Source organism: Clarias gariepinus, chromosome 18 (genome assembly GCF_024256425.1).
Source record: "Clarias gariepinus isolate MV-2021 ecotype Netherlands chromosome 18, CGAR_prim_01v2, whole genome shotgun sequence".
Lineage (NCBI taxonomy): Eukaryota > Metazoa > Chordata > Actinopteri > Siluriformes > Clariidae > Clarias > Clarias gariepinus.
In genome coordinates, this window is record NC_071117.1 from 16,862,319 (window position 1) to 16,884,639 (window position 22,321).

At 40.1% G+C, this 22,321-nt stretch overlaps 1 protein-coding gene across 2 annotated transcripts in view; it reads right to left on the minus strand.

Moving 5' to 3' along the window:
- LOC128506861 (VPS10 domain-containing receptor SorCS1) overlaps positions 1-22,321 on the minus strand; it is a 254,147-nt gene that overhangs the window by 42,064 nt on the left and 189,762 nt on the right. For both annotated transcript variants that reach the window (XM_053477466.1, XM_053477467.1), the window contains exons 7-14: positions 20,290-20,408; positions 19,813-19,902; positions 18,435-18,614; positions 17,138-17,284; positions 15,650-15,752; positions 3,209-3,285; positions 1,114-1,205; positions 657-764 (exon numbers count right to left, since the gene is read on the minus strand). In XM_053477466.1, the coding sequence (XP_053333441.1) occupies positions 657-764; positions 1,114-1,205; positions 3,209-3,285; positions 15,650-15,752; positions 17,138-17,284; positions 18,435-18,614; positions 19,813-19,902; positions 20,290-20,408 (916 nt within the window). The remainder of the gene's footprint in view (positions 1-656; positions 765-1,113; positions 1,206-3,208; positions 3,286-15,649; positions 15,753-17,137; positions 17,285-18,434; positions 18,615-19,812; positions 19,903-20,289; positions 20,409-22,321) is intronic.

Below are 22,321 nucleotides of genomic sequence, written 5' to 3' on the forward strand. Positions count from 1 at the left end.
AATAAATGCTAATAAGGATCTGTTACCGTGATCTCATTTGCATTATGCCAACTAGTGCAATAATTAACATTCCACATTTTTGGACAAAAGTCTTCCTTTAAATCATTAAAGATTTTATAAGTATTTTATAAGTACTATGGCTTAACCTTGTGGAAAGACATAATGACCTGACTTTATGGTTATATTTTGAAATCTTGAGTATCCAGCATTAAATCACAGTCAAAATAATGTATAAAAATGTTGCTCACGCCTGCAGGCACGAACAGCTCATTATGCAATTTCTATTTAAAAAAAAAGAAAGAAAAGAAAAAAAAGAAAGGGTACTCTCTGCCTTCCAAAGTACTTCCTCTTCTGGTTTTTCCCTTGTTGATTTGAAGAGCTGAAAATAGTCCTGAATGCATGGCTTGCCCTCTTGCACATTGATCTAGGCTGATCAAAATGCAGGGTCGGTTTTGATGTTTGGCAAGACCTTGAAAGAAACCCTTCCCTTATTAGTGGGAGAAAAGAGGGAAATGATGGCAAGTTGTCTGTTACAGATGCAAAGGTACCCACCTAAACACTGATGAATACAAAGCATTAACCTTATAAACACTTTGAAGAAATTAATGCCATGGACCCATCCATTTATCCATCTATTTAATTATTCTAATACATACGTCATAATAAGAGTCTCTTCTCCTGGATCGCCCAGAACTCCATCCACAAACAATGGCGAAGATGTAAAACTATATTTATTCCACACGCGCCCCTCATCGAAACTCAACCTGTGAAGAAACACAAACATTATATCACACACACACACACACACGCACACACACAGAGCACAACTACAGTAACTGTTTTTATGGACCACAGCACTGGTTTTTCTTTGAAAAGACCTCATTTCCTCTACACGCCTGACTACTACAGTAATTGAAAAAGCCCGATTGTGCCAGACTGATGACTTTACTGCATCACAATTCAGGCTTCTATTGCGAGTATTACACAGTCCACTGAGATCAAGAAATGTACACGTTTTATACAGTATTTAATCTGTGAGTCCTGATTAAACAGACTCACCCAGCAAAATACTTTTTAAAAAAGATAATACATGACAAGCTCCTATAGAATTACCATAAGTGTCTGATAGGGAGAGGAGTGTGTCGGATAGCCACCAGTGCACCTCCTTGGTCCAGGTATAGGATGCTGAATTCCTCATCAAAGATCTGGAAAAAAAAAGGGACCAGAACTGTGTGTGGTGACTTGGGAAATTCATTTGTCTTTTGAAATTATGACTTGTTCTATTACATGTAGTTTTAAACACTATAATCATTCTTGAACCGAAATATGAAGAAATTAATTCTGATGTAAGTAAATTGCATTTAAAAGATCCTATTTCCAGTAAAAAGACTTCTATACAGTGACTATCTAAAAGCAACTGCTATTTATTGATCTAACTTGCATTGCATTTAAAATAATACTAATAATAGGCAGTACTGTTGCTTAGTAGTTAGCACTGTCGGCTTGCATCCCCAGGGGCCGGGATTGATTCACGTCTCAGTGTGCATGGAGTTTGGTGGGTTTCCTCCGGGTACTCCGGTTTCCTCCCACAGTCTAAAAACATGCAGATTAGGCTAATTGGCTTTCCCAAAATTGCCCGTAGTGCGTAAATAAGTGTGTAAGTGTGTGCCCTGCAATGGATTGGCACCCTTTCCAGCATGCACCCCGCCTCATGCCCTCCTGAGATAGGCTCCGGACCCCCAGCAGCCCTGTATACAGGATTATCTTCTATACCACTTCTCCTGTGTACAGGGTCCTGGAGGGCCTAGAGCCTATTTTAGGAGGTGGGGTTTACCCTGGACGGGGTGCCAACCCATCGCAAGGCACACATGCAGTCACACACTCACATGCTTATTTACACACCATAGACAAGTTGGAAATGCCAATCAGCCCAATCTGATAACCTGATAATCTACATGTCTTTGGATTGTGGACTGTGGGAGAAAACTGGAGTGCCCAAAGGAAACCCACCAAGCACAGGGAGGTTTCATGCCACCTAATAAACATTAAAAAAATATAAAAACTTTTTAAAAATGTATCACCATGAAAAATATGGCTGTATTTATACCGGCCTTTTTTACTGTTCAGAGACCAACAGATTTTTCAGAAGTCCTACACATCCTGCAGTCATTCCAAGTCCAATATCATTGGATTATTTTATCTTTTTAGAAGCAATAACTATATTTTTACTAAATTATTAGAGTTGCCACCTTTTCAGTATACAGTGGTGGCCAAAAGTATAAAAACAACTTTTGTTATTTATTATAGTTCTCCCTGTGCATAAAACAGGTGATTTCACTAATTAGTTCTAGCCTACAGTATGTTGATAGTGACTAAGTTAAAGTGAAAAGTGTCTATGTGACAATGATGGTTTAAATGTAAATAATAATAATAATAATAATAATAATAATAATAATAATAATAATAATAATATTTTTTAAATTATTAAATAAGTTACAGAATAAATGCATTCATGTGGTGTTCGCCTCACCTGTTGTTTTTATTCAGATTCCTTCTAATCCTATTTTTGAGCGATAACTTGATAACTTGTTGTGATATTAAAATGCAGAGCTCCTACACACAAATGCATAAAAGCGGCCAAGACTGACAATATGAACTATTTTGTCTTTTATGTCCTTTCTAGTCATAATGTCTCATCAGCTTGTTTAATTTGTCTTGCGTTAGGAGATTTATGTTGATTTATAGTGTGATTTCAGGTCTTTGTCCTGGGAAGAACTTTCAGCCTGATTATGTGAAAAAAAAAAAAAAACTGATAATACAGATCGCACTTAAAACAAGAATGAATTATAAATCTTCCTGACACTGTGTCTGATGGAAGGAGGAAAAAAAATTACTACTACCTACTCACATACACGCTATTATTAACATCCAAGCCTTAACTTCTGCCACGTCAAATTTTCTTAATTATTTTTCCGTAATTATTTTTGCCCATCATTTTTTAATTAGATAACATTCCCCTGTAGATTTAAAGCGCACCGTCATGTGCTCAAGAGCCACCTGCGGGTATGTCGCTGAATCCAATTTGCTCAGGAGGTGTAGTTTGATTATCAGCTCATGTACATAGCAGGTGGATTTATAGACTTGAAGATCACATCAATATTGATAGTACATCTATCCTCTAAAATCAGTCAGTCTTTGCCATGCTTACCTGCCTCCATGTGTTTCCAGCATCAGATGTGATGAATATGCTAACGTTATTGCTCGTCAGCTCTGCACCGATGGAACCTAAGAGTGTAAAAAAAAAAAAAAAAGATATTACATTGTGCATAAGACAGAATGTTAAGTATTTTTCACACACACACAGTACATTGTTGCACAGTAAAATTCTATTCTTTGCATATCCCATGTAGGAAGCTGGGGTCAGAGTACAGGGTCAGCTCTGTTACAGTGCCGGACAGCAGGGTCTTACTCAAGGGCCCCACAGTGGCAGAATGAGGACCTGGGGCGTGAACCACTAACCATCTTAACCCACTGAGCTATGACTGCTTCAAATGTACAGCTATGGATGGCTGTAGAATCAAACCCAAGGAACCACTGGATGATAGTGGCGAGCATGTTACCGTTACATCACACAGGATGTTATGAATAAGCTGAGTATTTTAGAATAAAAAAAATATTTTGGATATTTAATTTTGCCATACTTTCTGGACATTTCTATTCATTTAATTTTGCACAATTGTGCACATTTCTCCATATTTTTCATATACATTGTACATTTTCCATATTTGTACAGCCGTTATTGTTCTAAGTTTTTATATCCTATATTTTATATTTTGTTGTTCTATTTTTTTCTGCAGCTAAGTTTTTTTTAATATTTTACTCTTATTCCATTCCCTAATATATTTATTATTGATAATTTAGGTTTTAGGTCACAAGCTGTTGAATAAGCATTTCACTGCAAATCATACACTGTATGACTGTGTATTTGACAAATAAAATTTGAATTTGATTTGAAAATTGTACATCCAACATCATTAGGGTGTGATTTTGTGTACAAAGGATTGGGGTGAATGTTGGTTTCTTTGTTAGTGCTTTAATTTCATTTGATCTAAAAAATAACACAATTTTACAGAATAATGATCTATTAATGAAAAAATTTGCCAATGCTTATTTTATGTTATTTTGAATAATTGCACAAAAACAGCTTTTTAAGTGCAGAATCTCTAATGATTTGGAGTACGGTCTTCATCTTGAGGAACACTTCTCTGCATATTTATTTCACAAGTTCATCAAAATGACTGCTAATTAGGGTTTCTGCCTTAAAAAGTCGTTTGCTCAAAATGAAGTCAGTCTACACTATATCACGTATACTTAAAAAAATTACTGAATTTAAAAAACCAAAATATATATATATTTTTTTATTAGTATTTGAATGTGTGATCCAGCCCATAATATTTTGTCATCAGCATGTACTGTAGAACCACACAATTTTACATGCATGACCAGGAACTTCAGGCACATTTTGCACAATTTGTGCCTCACGCTCCACTGATCGGATTGCTCAGTACTAATTCATGAAACCTATATATTTTCTCTCAATCTTATAGAGGTGGTGTTGCCCCTTTGCTCAGCAGTCTACAGTATAACACAAAATTAGTTAAATACAGTGCCTTGGAAAAGTATTCATACCCCTTGAAGTTTTCCACATTTTATCATGTTACAACCACAAATGTTAATTTATTTTATTAGGATTTTATGAGACAGACCAGCACAAAGTGGAACATAATTGTGGCAAGGAAGGAAAATTATATATATTTTTTACAAATAAAAATCTGTTGCATGTATTTATATTCAGCCCCATTTACTATAAGACCCCCTACTGTAACTATTAGTGAAACTATTAATGGAACCAATTGCCTTCAGAAATCACCTAATTAGTAGAGTCCTGTGTGTGACTTAATCTCAGTATACAGTAAAAACAGCTGTTCTTTGAAGCCGTCAGATGTTTGTTAGAGAACATTAGTGAACAAACAGCATCATTAAGTTAAAAGCAGGGTTAGGTTATAAAAAAAAATCCCAAGCTTTAAACATGTCATGGAGCACTGTGCAATTCATCATGTGAAAATGGAAAGAGTATAGCACAACTGCAAATCTACCAAGACATAGCCGTCCACCGAAACTGACAGGCCGGGCAAGGAAAGCATTAATCAGAGAAGCAGCCAAGAGGCTCATGGTAACTCTGGAGGAGCTACAGAGATCCAAAGCTCAGGAGGGAGAATCTGTCCACAGGACAACGTTTAGTTATGCACTCCACCAATCTGGCCTTTATAGAAAAGTGTCAAGGAAAAAGCTATTGTTGAAAGAAAGCCATAAGAAGTCCTATATGCAGTTTGCAACAAGCCATGTGGGGGACACAGCAAACATGTCTGCTCTGGTCAGCAGAGAGATATATATATATATATATATATATATATATATATATATATATATATATATATATACAGTGGTGTAAAAAACTATTTGCCCCCTTCCTGATTTCTTATTCTTTTGCATGTTTGTCACACAAAATGTTTCTGATCATCAAACACATTTAACTATTAGTCAAAGATAACACAAGTAAACACAAAATGCAGTTTTTAAATGATGTTTTTTATTATTTAGGGAGAAAAAAAATCTAAACCTACATGGCCCTGTGTAAAAAAGTAATTGCCCCCTGAACCTAATAACTGGTTGGGCCACCCTTAGCAGCAATAACTGCAATCAAGCGTTTGCGATAACTTGCAACGAGTCTTTTACAGCGCTCTGGAGGAATTTTGGCCCACTCATCTTTGCAGAATTGTTGTAATTCAGCTTTATTTGAGGGTTTTCTAGCATGAACCGCCTTTTTAAGGTCATGCCACAACATCTCAATAGGATTCAGGTCAGGACTTTGACTAGGCCACTCCAAAGTCCTCAATTTTGTTTTTCTTCAGCCATTCAGAGGTGGATTTGCTGGTGTGTTTTGGGTCATTGTCCTGCTGCAGCACCCAAGATCGCTTCAGCTTAAGTTGACGAACAGATGGCCGGACATTCTCCTTCAGGATTTTTTGGTAGACAGTAGAATTCATGGTTCCATCTATCAGAGCAAGCCTTCCAGGTCCTGAAGCAGCAAAACAACCCCAGACCATCACACTACCACCACCATATTTTACTGTTGGTATGATGTTCTTTTTCTGAAATGCTGTGTTACTTTTACGCCAGATGTAACGGGACACCACCTTCCAAAAAGTTCAACTTTTGTCTCGTCGGTCCACAAGGTATTTTCCCAAAAGTCTTGGCAATCATTGAGATGTTTTTTAGCAAAATTGAGACGAGCCTTAATGTTTTTTTTTGCTTAAAAGTGGTTTGCGCCTTGGAAATCTGCCATGCAGGCCGTTTTTGCCCAGTCTCTTTCTTATGGTGGAGTCGTGAACACTGACCTTAATTGAGGCAAGTGAGGCCTGCTGTTCTTTAGATGTTGTCCTGGGGTCTTTTGTGGCCTCTCGGATGAGTTGTCTCTGCGCTCTTGGGGTAATTTGGTCGGCCGGCCACTCCTGGGAAGGTTCACCACTGTTCCATGTTTTTGCCATTTGTGGATAATGGCTCTCACTGTGGTTGGCTGGAGTCCCAAAGCTTTAGAAATGGCTTTATAACCTTTACCAGACTGATAGATCTCAATTACTTTTGTTCTCATTTGTTCCTGAATTTCTTTGGATCTTGGCATGATGTCTAGCTTTTGAGGTGCTTTTGGTCTACTTCTCTGTGTCAGGTAGCTCCTATTTAAGTGATTTCTTGATTGATGTCATTGATTGAAACAAGTGTAGCAGTAATCAGGCCTGGGGGTGACTACAGAAATTGAACTCAGGTGTGATAAACCACAGTTAAGTTATTTTTTAACAAGGGGGGCAATCACTTTTTCACACAGGGCCATGTAGATTTGGAGTTTTTTTTTCTCCCTTAATAACCTTCATTTAAAAACTGCATTTTGTGTTCAATTATGTTATCTTTGACTACGGGTTTTGATGAGCAGAAACATTTAAGTGTGACTAACATGCAAAAGAATAAGAAATCAGGAAGGGGGCAAAAGGGGACAGGAAAGCTGGTTCCCTGTCCCCACTGATGTTACATAATTTCCCTTTCACTTCACAATTATAAGCCACCATGTCAAGTTTAGAGAATTTGGTATAAATACTGGATCTTGTTCCTCACTCTGCAGTTTTTCATTACTTTATGATAAAAAGTGCTGTTTTTTTTTGTGTCGCTGTATTTTGGCAAATTATTATTCCCCTACAAACAATGTTTTTTTTTTTTTTATTATTTACCAAAATGTTGATTTTAAAAACTGTTACAGTACTGTATATAACCTTAATTAAGGACCAATAAACATGCAAGTCTTGAGCAAAGCACCAGGCGTAGCTGGCTGAATTGTAGAGCAAAACCAAACACGTCATGATAATGGCGTCATATCGCTTCTATCTGTCTCATGATCAGCAATGTAAAGATACTTTCTGTCCATCACAGCAGCTGCCATTAATGGTTTAAATGTGTTCAAATTGGATTTGGAGAATGTTGATATTACTCCAGCAATAACAGATGACAGGTAGGCAACGCCTAACATCTACTACATTCTGCAAAACGGGACATTGTGTGATTTGGACGTTGATCGAACACCATGTTATATACCTTACACAACTATGTGGGATGCTGCAGGGTACACACTGTGGTAAAGCAGAGAAATAGTGTTACAAAACCTAAAATATGCAAAAGTGATTTGTGTTTAAGTGACATGAGATGTGTGTGGAAAGCTGCTGGGGGTAAAAAGCTGTTGCATTTACTTTGTCTGGATCTGGTTCTCCTACTGTAATGTTATATACCTTAGGGCATGACTGATGGCCATGCGGTCAGTTGATGCACAAACAGACATTATATGGTGCATATCTGTGCTAGGATAGGGAGCTGTCCATATGTACTGAAGCGAAACTAATGCTTAGATTCCCACAAACACAACTGCTGGCTTATTTATTCATTGAGACATAACTGTGGGAGGTAGAGTTGTAGCTTCTAAAAAAATAAAAATCAAACAAAATTCATACTTATCTTGACATAATATTTTGCCGTTTTTCATATCCATGTATAACAAAGAAAACATGCACAAAATATTATCAGTATCAATATATTCCCGTCCACTCTAATTACACATACTGTACACTACAAATGTCTGATAATAGAGATCATGTGGCAAAACACTGGGGTATCCAAGGTGGAAACCTTTCTAATTGGAATAACTACTGTATAGTTTAAACTATATTTAAAATAAAGCTTTATTTGCCAGGAATATATTTATAAATTCTGACCTATTTAATTTTTTACTCCCAGAAATAAAATGTGGAGTTCATAAGAAAAAAAAATCCTTTTTTACCATCATTAATGGGTTTTCCTTACTTAGATTTTTGACTTTTTTTTCGTTCATTCTTTTCCTCTAACAGATAAATGCTTAAATGTTCTCCTTTTATTGGCTCACTATTACAAACTCGGCATAAATAAGGGTTTTTCATGTAAATCACATGCATATGAGAATAAATTGAGATATGTCGTAGTAATATAACGTAAATAATGGTTTAATGGGCGGGAGTCGATGCAGATGAAGCCGATTCATCATCCGCGCTCAGATCACTGCGCATTTTAATGTCGCACAGCGGTTTCATGAATCAGATGCATCATTCTGTCTGCTCAGATCTGCGCTCGTTTCTGCACGCCTTTGATAAATACGGTCCATTCTTTCTAAATTGCCAAGTTCAGTGAAAGTTTTCTGCCATCACAGGACATTATGTTCAACCTTAAATAAGTTACATCTGCGTTGCTTTGATGGGAGAGAGAGAGACCTCAGGACAGTCAAATCAATCACCTCAAATTCAGTGTGCTGAGGAGCATCTAATATACTCCCCTTTGGGGATTTCCCTATCTGGAAAGTCAGAGAGACGTTTATATTCCATCTGTGTCCATACACAAGACAATATGGTATTTGAATAACGTGAACCACACAAGTGAAAGGGTCATCCAAGAAAATAATGAAAAAAAGCATGATGAGTGTCTTTAAGGTTATAGGATGAATAGCATTTAGGAAAGAAGCTGGAATTAAGAAACAAAAAGGGAAGATAGTAAAAGATGCGATTGAAAGCACTTAGCATCTCTGTTGGTTTGCACTGGCATGCTGCTAATCTTGTTTATAGGCTATTTTCCAAGTTTCTTCATGGACTTCATATGAACAACAGATCGGCAACAGCAGCTCAATAAAAGCTTACAAAGTAAGTAAGAAAGCGTCTTAATGCACAGTTCTACATGGACTTGTATAACCAACAGCGTTTGTTGAGTATTGCTGAGGTGTCAGGCTCACAATCAATAGATAAGATTCCTTTGCTTGTAGTCCAGCATACAGTAGATTACGGTAATGCTGCTCGTTTTTGTCTAAGCATTATCATCTCCCTCTTTCTGTACACTCCTGATAATATAATATATACTGAACAAAAATATAAACGCAACACTTTTGTTTTTGCTCCCATTTGTTACGAGATGAACTCAAAGATCTGAAACATTTTCTACATACACAAAATAACCATATCTTTCAAATATTGTTCACAAATCTGTCAAAATCTGTAATAGTAAGCACTTCTCTTTTGCCGAAATAATCCATCCCACCTCACAGGTGTGCCACATCAAGATGCTGATCTGTCATCATGAGTAGTGCACAGGTGTACCTTATACTGCCCACAATAAAAGGCCACTCTGGAATGTGCAGTTTTGTCTCACAGCAAAACGCCACCGATGCCACAAGCATTGAGGGAGCGTGCAATTGGCATGCTGACAGCAGGAATGTCAACCAGATCTGTTGCTCGTGAATTGAATGTTCATTTCTCCACCATAAGCCGTCTCCAAAGGTGTTTCAGAGGATTTGGCAGTACATCCAACCAGCCTCACAACCGCAAACGACGTGTAACCACACCAGCCCAGGACCTCCACATCCAGCAGGTTCACCTCCAAGATCGTCTGAGACCAGCCACTCGGGCAGCTGCTGAAACAATCGGATTGCATAACCAAAGGATTTCTGCACAAACTGTCAGAAACAGTCTCAGGGAAGCTCATCTGCATGCTCGTCGTCCTCATTGGGGTCTCGACTTGACTCCAGTTCTTCATCGTAACGGATTTTGACAGATTTCAGGACGTTTCAAGATGGCGCCGGTGAGGTCGGCTGCCGTCACGACTGCTCCGACCACCTTTTCTTTGTTTTTGTTCTTTAAGTTAGTTTACAGCGTTTTAAAACCGGCAAAATTACCACCATGGGGTACATTAGTTATGATAGAGACACTCTTGTTTCTATTGGTATACAATGTACTCACAATTCGACGTTTTTAACTCCGGATCCGAGCTGGCCGAGTGAGATCCTGAGGGACAACAAAGGACGCGACGCGAAGCGGCGGCCCCGAGGGAAACGAGCCGGCGTCAGGAACAGGCTGAGAGCCCGTGCACACCGCACACCTCTGCCTAGCATCCTGCTCGCCAACGTCCAGTCACTGGAGAACAAGCTCGATGACCTCAGGGCCAGGATAAAGTTCCAGAGAGACATTCGGGACTGCAATCTCCTCTGCTTCACCGAGACATGGCTGAACCCAGCAGTGCCGGACCACGCCATCCAGCCGGCCGAGTTTTTCTCGGTTCACCGCATGGACAGGACGCGGGACTCGGGGAAGTCAAGGGGAGGCGGCGTGTGTTTAATGGTGAACAGCAGCTGGTGCAACAGTGCGAGCGTTGTTCCTCTCACACGCTCCTGCACACCAAATCTGGAACTACTGTCCATTATGTGTCGTCCTTTTTACCTTCCTCGGGAGTTTACATCGGTCATAATCAGCGCCGTTTATATTCCACCACAAACGGACACGGACACTGCCTTATGCGAGCTGCATGAGGCACTCACACAGCAACAAACACAACACCGGGCGCCAAACTTATATCAGCACATCACCTGCCCCACCAGGGGCGAAAGGACACTGGACCACTGCTACACAACGGTCAAGGATGGCTACAAGGCACAATCTTGTCCACCGTTTGGTAAATCCGACCACGCCGCCATCTTCCTCATGCCAAAATACAAACAAAGGCTGAAACAGGAAGTTCCGGTTCAGAGGGAGGTCGCGCGCTGGACGGACCATTTGGTGGCCGCGTTACAGGACGCACTCGATGACGCAGACTGGGACATGTTCAGAAACAGCTCCGATGGTGACGTCAGCGTGTTTACGGAAGCGGTTGTGGGATTCATCGGGAAACTAGCGGACGATACCGTAGAAAAAAAGACTATTAAAACTTTTCCCAACCAGAAGCCGTGGGTGCCGTCACCGCTGCCTACAACATGGGACTCGCGTCGGGGGACATGGAACCGTACAAGGCTGCGTCATACAGTGTCCGGAAGGCGGTGAAAGAGGCGAAGCAGCGCTACGGGAGGAAACTAGAGTCACAACTCCAACAGAGTGACTCTAGGAGCCTGTGGCAGGGATTAAGGACAATAACGGATTATAAAGCACCAACATCCGGTATGATAAACGCAGACGTGTCTCTGGCAGACGAGCTGAACACTTTCTATGCTCGCTTCGAGGCTGCAGCTAAAGACGCTAGCGATGCTAGTGCTAGCGGCGCTAACGGCTGCAGACAGGAAGTCACTGCCAGCACCGGAAGCGCGTTCATCATCACCGAGCATGACGTGAGGAGAGCCTTCAAGAGAGTAAACACCAGGAAAGCAGCAGGACCAGACGGCATCTTAGGCCGCATTCTCAGAGCCTGCGCAGACCAGCTAGCACCTGTGTTCACTGAGATATTCAACATCTCTTTATCTCAGTCGGTGATCCCCACATGCTTCAAAGAATCCATCATTGTTCCTGTCCCAAAGAAACCTCATCCTGCTTCCCTCAATGAATATCGCCCTGTAGCCCTCACCTCAGTAGTGATAAAGTGCTTTGAACGCCTGGTCAGAGACTTCATCATCTCTTCACTACCAGACACACTAGACCCACTACAGTTCGCTTATTGTCCAAACCGTTCCACGGACGATGCAATCTCTCATCTCCTCCATACATCTCTCACTCACCTGGACACTCGGAGGGGGAATTATGTGAAAATGCTCTTCATCGACTACAGTTCTGCATTTAATACCATAATTCCCTCCACACTTACCACCAAGCTGGAGCACCTGGGACTCAGCTCATCAATGTGTCAGTGGATCTCCAATTTTCTGACTGGCAGACCACAGGCAGTGAGGATGGGCGGACATGTCTCAGCCTCCCTCACTCTCAGCACTGGAGCCCCCCAGGATTGTGTCCCCCTGCTGTACACCCACGACTGCGTGGCCACTACCAGCTCCACCACCATCATCAAGTTTGCTGACGACACTGTTGTGGTGGGCCTGATCACAAACAACGATGAGACGGCCTACCTGGAGGAGGTTGGAAATCTGGAGAACTGGTGCCAGAGAAACAATCTCCTCCTGAACGTCAGTAAGACAAAGGAGCTGATAGTGGACTTCAGTACAAAGCAGGTGAGGAACTACCAGACCCCCGTCATCAACAGGAGCCCAGTGGAGAGAGTGGACAGCTTCAGATACCTCGGTGTTCACATCACGCAGGACCTGGCATGGTCCTGTCACATCAACACCGTGGTAAAAAAGGCCCGGCAGCGTCTCTACCACCTCAGACGCTTGAGAGACTTTAGACTGCCCTCCAAGGTGCTCAGGAATTTCTACTCCTGCACCATAGAGCGCATCCTGATGAGAAATATCACGACCTGGTTCGGGAACAGCACCATGCAGGACAGGCGAGCTCTACAGAGGGTGGTGCGATCAGCTGAGCGCATCATCCGCATCGAGCTCCCTGACCTGCACTCGATCTACAGCAAGTGGTGCTTGACCAAGGCCAGGAAGATCGTGAAGGACCTCAGCCACCCCAATAACGGACTGTTTACTCTGTTGCGGTCTGGGAAGCGATTCCGCTCCTTGAAGGCCAACACAGAGAGACTAAGGAGGAGCTTCTTCCCGCAGGCCAAAAGGTCACTCAACCACAACCACGAACTAACACAATCTTTCCATAATTGATCAAATCTATCAATCCTTTTACATCCATGAACACTATGGACAATTACACGCTCACCTTCCTTCATATCTACACTACATGTTGTACATTCACATCCTGGACCATTACACAAAGACACTTTAATAACTTTGCACACCTACCTTCACAATTACACTACATGTTTACGTTTACATCCTGGACCAGTGCACAAAGTCACTTTAATAACCTCTGCACAAAGACACTTTGTTCTTTGCATATTTGCACACCCAGTACAGTATATTTCAATTTGTACAGTATATTTCTATTTTTATGCACATCATATTTCTATGTACAGTATATTTCTATTTTTATGCACATCATGTTTCTATTTTTATTTTTAGTTCTATTTTTCCTAGCACATTTCTATTTTTATTTCTATATTTTCCTAGTTTTATTTAATTTTTCTATTTAATTTCTATCATATTCTTTTTATTTATATTTATTTCTTATTTGTAAACTTTAATTCTCTTTTAGGGTCAATGGCAGTCGTATAAGCATTTCACTACATTTCGTACTGTGTATGTTTGTGTATGTGACAAATAAAATTTGAATTTGAATTTGAGATTTGTGAACAATATTTGAGAGATATGGTTATTTTGTTTATGTAGAAAATGTTTCAGATCTTTGAGTTCATCTCATTAAAAATGGGAACAAAAACAAAAGTGTTGCGTTTATATTTTTGTTCAGTATAGTTAAGCCTAAATAAATAAAACCGTATGTAATAACTGCATGGATCAAAAATACCTTTCTACAGTACAATTATATTTAAACATAGTAATATTTTTTATCCTGATATGTTATACTTAACGTACATACTGCAACATACGGTAATTTTAAATTTAATGCTTAAGTTAATAATCTATAAATCATGAACTTAATACCAAGAGCTAGAAACTGGACTATTAAATTGAAGAAAATGAAAAAAAAAGGGACAAGTTGATGTTGTTATTTACTAGATAATGTTTACACTAACATTAAACTGGATTATTTACATGAAGTGAAGGGAAAAAGGGAAAAAAACTGATGGTGTGTTTACTCATTCACTCACTCACTCACAGTCTACTACTTTATCCTCTACACAGGGTTGCGGGGGCCTGGAGCCTACAAGTGGGACACTGGACAGGGTGTCAATTCATCGCAGGGCACACACACACACACACACACACACAAAGAAAAAATAGAAATGCCAGTTACTCTAGTCTGCATGTCTCCGGACTGTTGGAGGACACCGGAGTACCCAGAGGAAACACACCAAGCATGGGGAGAACATGCAAACTCCATGCACACAGACATAAGGCGGGTATTGAACCCAGACCCTGGAGTTGCAAGTGTTTAAAGATTATTAAATAAATGTTGGCAACCTTTATGACCAGAGTACTTTCAGTGTATAGACGTACTGTAATATTTAATGTCTTGTGGAATGTGCATAATAGACTATCCTTAAAAAACACCTATCTGTTAGTGCATGCTTTAGTACTGCTGAAATACTTTTGGGAAAACTACAGTAATAGTACACTTGTTCAGGTAAGTGCAGCCCTATGGACACAAAATGCCTAGACTTAGACTGCCCTAAGACTGGCTCTTGATTCTCGTTATAGGCCAACAGGAATGAAACCTGATGTGTACTTTTTGCTATTATAGTCCATTTACTTTATGATTTAGGATGTTCTGACATGCTTTTCTGCACAGCTGTAGTCTGTACTGCAGTCTATCTTCCTGTCAGCTCAAAACAGCCTGGCCATTCTTATCGACTGCTCATCAATTCTGTTTTGTTTTTCACAAGCACACAAACCTGTGTGCTGTAATACCCAAAGCAGTCATGGTTAACTAGCCAACATTAACTGAAGCTCTTGTACAGTATCCGAATTGTTGGATGCATTGCTTTGCTAATTGGACATTAAAACGTCCCTGCTTTCTAACTACTTTCTTCATACTTACTCACTTACTCTCACTCTCACTCTCAATCCAAAACAGGGCACAAACACACACACACAGTTAGCATAATTTGCATGTCTTTGGACTGTTGGAGAAACCGGCGTACACAGAGGAAACCCACCGAGTACAAGGAGGACATGCAAATAGATCTAAATGTGGGACTTCGACCCTGGAGGTGGGAGGCCACAGTGCTAAACACGATGCCACTATGCCTCCTAGCATGTAGTAGAATTAGTCTAATATTTTATGTATAAAAGTCATTCAGTGGTAGATTTATTGGGGAAAAAAATGGCCACTATTATTAATTAATAGTTTCCACTATTCCCAGTATCCTTAAAGACCACCCTGATACTATATATATATACTAGTGAAGGAAGTTTTGTTGAATTTAACTTTAAACGTGCTGAGACTACGAACATTGCAGTCAAGACTCGATAATTGATGACGGGCATGTGCTAGGTCTGGTTTACCTTATGGCATTTTATTCCTTGAAGTTTTATTGCAGCTCTGAACTTTGCTGAATATCGCTCGAGGAAATGCTCACTTACCCGATGCCACTATGATTCCTGGCGCCGACTCTTTGCTAGCGATATTTCCAGACGTGTAAGGGTTCGCCGACACATGGAGTTGCAGATGCAGGGAACAGTAAGGCTACGATCAAACAAACACCCACACAGACAATAATTTATGTCATTAAATGAAGTGAAAATCAATATAAACTCTCTTTAAGTACCCTCAACTAAGCTGTCACTCTATGGCCATGTAGCCCTAATTACAAATCCCACAGCAGTACAAATTCCCACTGGTTGCATCCCAACATTAATTTTGATTGGAGTAACCTTTAATGGAACAATTTTCATTACACGACTGCAAATGCCAATGGTATCCACATGTTGCACTGGCTGTTTGGGGGTTTATTAAATCTTTGACATTTTCTGACAAATAACTCCATAATGGGAGCTGAAAGCAAGGCCGGGTGTGAGACCATTAATTAGTCAAATTTATCAAAGGGTAATTATTTTTTGCTGGAGCATCTGAGTGAAGTAGATGAGTGCTCTTCTGTCACAGCCATGGGTGGCTGAGAGATGTTTTTACTACATAACCAGCAAACACTGGCCTCATTAATCAATCATGTAGTAAAGTTGTTTGGGGTTTTTTTTATAGGACAAAACAGACTAATATTTCCGGTAAGATTTACATTCATAGGGTGAAGCTAATGTTTCAAGACAATGTTTAAAGTACTGACAGACAGTATGTATCTTGTGCTATTAAATGCCAATCAAACACTAATTTAAGCATGCACACAGAATACAGTATGTCCTGCTTGTATTTAGCAACATCATAGTGGAAAATGGCCAAATGCTCCATTTGCCTAGACATGTACTGTAACTCATAACTTCCCATCTCTGACTAGAATAAAGCGAAGAAAACAACCTACACTCCCAAGTTCATCTGAGTTCAGTGCATGCCATCAAGTCATCCTGGCTGCGTGCAGGATCGGCAGTTAAAAAAAAAAATAGTGCTGCTGTTTCATGCATGTAAACTCGTAACCCTCCATTTGTAACAATGGAAAGTTTGGATCCTAGCGATATCAATGTTTTTTTTTTTTTTTTTTAATACATTAAAAGCACAGAGCACGTAGAGCAAATGATTCAATGTGTGCGATAATGAGTAGTGAAAGAAGAAATGCTGCCATGCCATAATTGCTTATCTCCTTAGAGAATACAGGCAGCTCAATACTTTATGTCACCTGACCTTTTAGTAGAAGGTTGATGCCATGCTATTGGACTTTGATGAGTGAGTGTGATGAGCGTTGCTCTTTTTGATGCTTAACTCTCACTACATTAGACACGTTTCAGACAGACAGCATTTAACTGGAGCGCTCGGTCTCATTATCAAACTCTATCTCTCTCTCCCTACCATCTCGCACTGTTCCTCTTTGTCACCAACCCACTTACACATGCTTTGTCTCTCTCTCTTTCTCTCTCTCACACACATCCACACACACACACACACCTTTTTTTTTCCTCTCTCACCAATAAGCAGTGAATGCTGTTTCCTCGAAGATCAGTAGAGGGAGCCTGCAATAGTCTCCAGTCTCGCCCTTTGTTGTACGTGATGTACGTCTTCACTTGGTCATCTAATTTCTTGTTGGCCAAAAACATCCCTTTAATTCCTGCTACCTGCAAACCAAGTAAGAACCAGAACAGAAATTCACATTCAATAACCGAGGACTTTATTCTAGCCTGCGGTGGCTTTTTTTTTTTTAAAAATGTTGCTAATGGCGATGGGTGGCAACCTCAATCAAGGCACTAGATTCCTCTCTTTAGGCAAGGTTTACTAGGCCAATTTTATCATCAACAGGGTAATTACATGATGGTGAGATAGAGTGAGACTGGGATTTATGTTGCCCTATCTATACACACAACCTGTGCGAAGCAATATGTAAATTGAATAGATGTCGCGGAGAAATGATTCGTATTATAATAACCTAAATAAGGTAGTACAGAAGTTTGAGTTTGAGTAAGTTAAGGCATTGGACTATGGTTCGGAAGGTCCCAGGTTTAAATTCCATGACTGCCAAGTTGTCCCTGTTGGGCTCTTGAGCAAGGCCCTCAATCCTCAACTGCTCACATGTGTAATGAAATACGAAGTAGCTCTGGATAAGGACGTCTGCTAAACGCATAAATGTAAGCATAATTTTTTTATGCACATTTCAGCTTAGATCACAGCAGATTAAGCTTATGCACATTTTAGCTTAGATCACAGCAGATTAAGCTTATGCACATTTTAGCTTAGATCACACCTTTTTTTTCCCCAGACAAGAGCTCTCAGTCTCATTATTATATCTCAGATTTTCCCCTTAGTTTAGTCGCGTCCAATTCCTCCCCATCACTAGGGGCTTCCACATCAAGGCTACCACCACTTAGACTGAAGACTATCACGTGTTTCCTCCGAACCATGTGACGCCAGCCGGCCGCATCTTTTCGAACTGCTCACACACCATTGGGGGTGTCCTCCAATTAACACACTTGGAGGACAGCGCTATCCACTTGCACGAGCGCTACTTCCACTCGCGTGAGCTCACAGACGCCCCTTATTGGCTGTGGGAGCATTAATCCCTCCCCTCTGACAGAGATCGGCTTTCTCTAGACCATTGGCTGCGAGAGATTACAGCACCACCTGGGAATCGAACTCGCGATCTCTGGGTGAAAGAGCAGGCACTTTAACACTGCGCCACTCAGAGGCCCCACAAAGGACACCCTTGATGTATAAGGACTTGTCTACACTCTTTTTTTTGTCTAAGAATTTGGAAAAGCAAAACTGGTATACCTCATACAGCTCAATCATAACGTTGCCCTCAGGTCCCATGCTGCTCATGACGTTCTCTAAGGCGAGCGTATAGAACACTCCTCCGGCCTCTGAGACATACAGGTTATAGGTGTCATTCTGATTCCACTCTTGAACCGCTGCCACCACCCGGTTTTCATCTGTACTGATCACGTGCAAGTCCTTGGAAGTAAAGGTAGGGATATGTATACTGTATCATATTTCATCTTCAAACATTTAACTTATTGTTTTACCATGCAGGAATTACACTAGTTTTACACTTGTTTACGAAGTTCAACAAATTCAAGTGTGCTTCCTGTTTGACTGGAATATAAACCTGCAGGATAAACACTTTGTGGACAAGACTGAACACTCCTATTTTAGGAACTTGTGAAACACAAGAGTCACCATTTCTATTTTATACTAAGGTTCTGAAAAATAAGTTTCCTCAACTGAAATATAATAGGGTTTGATCGACTGAATGGATAAAACTTGATGTATGTACAAAAAAAATGTCAAGTATTATAATAGTAACATTTTAACCAAATTCACATGCAATTGGTTTTCTCAGACCGACATAAGTTTTTATCTTTTTTAAAAATTGGCAGAGAACTTTGACAATAAGGTGTTTATAGTCCTGCTGGTGGTCAAAAATTTTTATTCATGCCTTTAAGCAACCTTATAACAACAACAACAACAACAACAATAATGATAATAATGATAATAATAATTTTAATACATTGCAAAACAAAGTTGTTTTCCCCCTCAAAAAAAAAAAAAAAATTGTCACATTTACATACATAAAAAAGGCAAAACCTTTAGCCCTAATCAATTCATTTGTGATCAGGCACAGCTGAATATAAATGTGGTGGCATGGAGTGAAGGGGCCATGTGGTGAGCCGGGCTGATCCTGTCCCGCTGTGCCAAATCAGATTAATAATCATGATAAGACCTTTTTCACTTTATCTAGCTTTGACACTGAACTAATATTCCTATTACCATTAAATCGAGCTTGTTGGGCTAGGCTAAAGTTGAAAACACACGCTGGCAATTTAAATTGCATCTACCACAAACTGTGCGGGCTTTGCCACACACACACACACACACACACACACACACACACCTAAAGAAGCTGTGGAACCTGATTGAATCAAAAATTTTAATTGTCATATGAAAAAAAAATTATCGAAGGTTTAAATATGAGAAATATCATCCTGTATACTATTTAAATAAAAAAAATACAGCACTTGAAAGAAACATTCCTGGATTCCACGTGTGTAATAGTGAGGATTATTAGAGAATTAGTTACCATAAGACCTAACAAGAACTGATACTTATCTATACGTACGTTTATGCTCTCAGTGTTCTGCCCAGGCATTACCTTAGGAAGCGTGTATTTGGGAAGCTTCATCGGTGTGAAAAGGTCTCGCCTTGATGACACGTAGTAGATTGGCCGACCGCCTGTCGACACCTTTGGATAATAGAGACAGACACAAACACAAGTACAAGAGGTTACTTTTAGACCAGGTGGCAATTTACCAGCGAGTACAAGCAGCCCTCTGTAAATGCTGTTAGGTGTTAGAGACAATTTATCAGCTTCAAATTGCCCAGTCACTTTGTCACATTGAATCGCTTGCTGAATTTAGCCCACACTGTACAGGCTTTAGTGTTATACACGGATGAAAACCATACAGAACAAGATGATCGTGGGATGTTCTCTGTGAAGCCGGTTCCAGCTCTTTCTCATGGATGCCGTCCTTCACCGTGGTGTTTTTAGCAGCATCTGGCGGATCCGTCACCACTTCGGGCCAAGCCACATCTTTTTTCCCCTGCCATGTCACCTTCATTTATTACTCACCTGCACAAACACATACTCGTCCTGCACCACCAGGGAATTGGGGTCGATGTAGCCGGGGAAAGGTTTGCCCTTGTTGGCCTCCGTACAGTTCTGCAACTTGCAGGTGATGTACAGAGCCTCTAAAAGAAACAGCAAAAAAAAAAAAGAAAAGACATTACAGAATGTTCTGGCTTTCCGGGGGAATGCAGGGAGAAATGCAACAGGGTGCTGCTTGTGCTTTTTTTAGTAGGTGAAGAACAGTGTGATAAGTGTAGAACCAAAAAAAAAAAAAAAATTAAAAAAAAATTTAGAATCTAGGTATAATTTATGCCTGATATAGGATTAGATAGATTTTGTATTTTGTCACTGAGAACACTTATGAATCAGAATATAAATCAATATTCGAATACTGAAATCACCCGGTGGGTGTTTTTACATTAAAGTCAACTTTGATTCTTCTTCCTCTATATGATCCTCTGTTACGCTAAAACACTTTTCACCAGGCTTTTCACTATTGTTCGGATACCATCAATGTAGAACGTTTTCTAAATGTGCCGGAACCATAATCGACTGCTGGCCTCCCAGGAACTCCTTTAATGATGAAAATGTATGGAAAGGCCTTGGACTGTACAGGGGATGCAGCAATAACTCCCAGACGAGTTCCTGTAATCTGCGAGCGGTGTTTGTGAATGATCGTGTGTACAGTTTATTCCACAATCTGGTGACAAGTTATCCATCGATTTTTAAGGATCAGGCGTTCCACTTGCTGAATGTTCTTTTAAAAAAACTGTCATGGCCTCCGAGCCACCTTAACCAGAATTGTCATTCATGGACTTACTGTACAGCCTTCTTTAAAACGTTTGCACTATATTCAAATGAGTAACTGTGGTATAAAAGTCTCATCACCGTACTTTGCTTAAAGTTTTCTACAAATGTCAATCAGTTTTATGCCCGAGTTATATAGTCTGAAGTGAATTGGATATTGCACTTATGCAGCTGATTTGTAAAAAGCCTGGCCACAGGCCTAATCAGCACATACATAATCATACTGCAAAAAAAATGCATTCGTTGGTGTGTAAAAAGAACAGATCTTGTCTCGACTTGTTCTAGCGTAAAACAGTGCTCAACAATAAAGAAAAGTTATTACATTCATTTATTTTACTTTATATACAGTAAATGAGTCAGTCAGTAGGAAATCCTTGATTTTTGCTGGTTTTATATTACCAGTGAAGACAAATATTGTAATGGACCTAGCATGAAGACACTAAAACAAATTTTATATTATCATATATGTCCTGTGTTAAATCAATTATGGCATCTATAACCAAATATTTTTATACTGTAAAAGTCTAATTAGGGAAATTTCCTAATTAGATCTATCAGACAGATTTCCTTCAGAATTTTTAAATCAAATGTATGGTCTTCTTAGGCAAAGCCGGTGGTGTAGTGGTTAGCACTGTCGCCTTGCACCTCCAGGGTCTAGGTTCGATTCCCGGCCAGGCTCGATTCCCGTCTCTGTGTGCATGGCGTTTGCATGTTCTCCCCAGGCTTGGTGGGTTTCCTCTGGGTACTCCGGTTTCCTCCCACAGTCCAAAGATATGCAGGTTAGGCTAATTGGCGTTCCCAAAATTGCCCGTAGTGTGTGAATGAGTATGTGAGTGTGTATACTGCATGTGTGTGCCCTGGGATGGATTGGTACCCCGCCTCGTGCCCTAAGCCTCCTGGGATAGGGTCCAGGTCCCCGCAACCCTGAATACAGGATAGTATAGTGGTATAGAAGATGAGTGAGTGGGTGAGTTTATGGTCTTCTTATTCGGCTTTTATCTTGCCTTTTAATCTACTGCTCTGCCAGAAAATGTTATAATTGCACAGACACATTTCTAGCAAACTCACCCACATCATGCTGCCATTTCCATGTTTCACAAATAGGATGGTTTTCTCCCTTGTAGATGAGTTTTATTTCTTTTATTCTATAGCAGGTTCCACTGTCATTGTTGTGCCTTACTTATTGCAATGTGCATGTCATTATATCCCATTTCTTCTGTTAGAATTG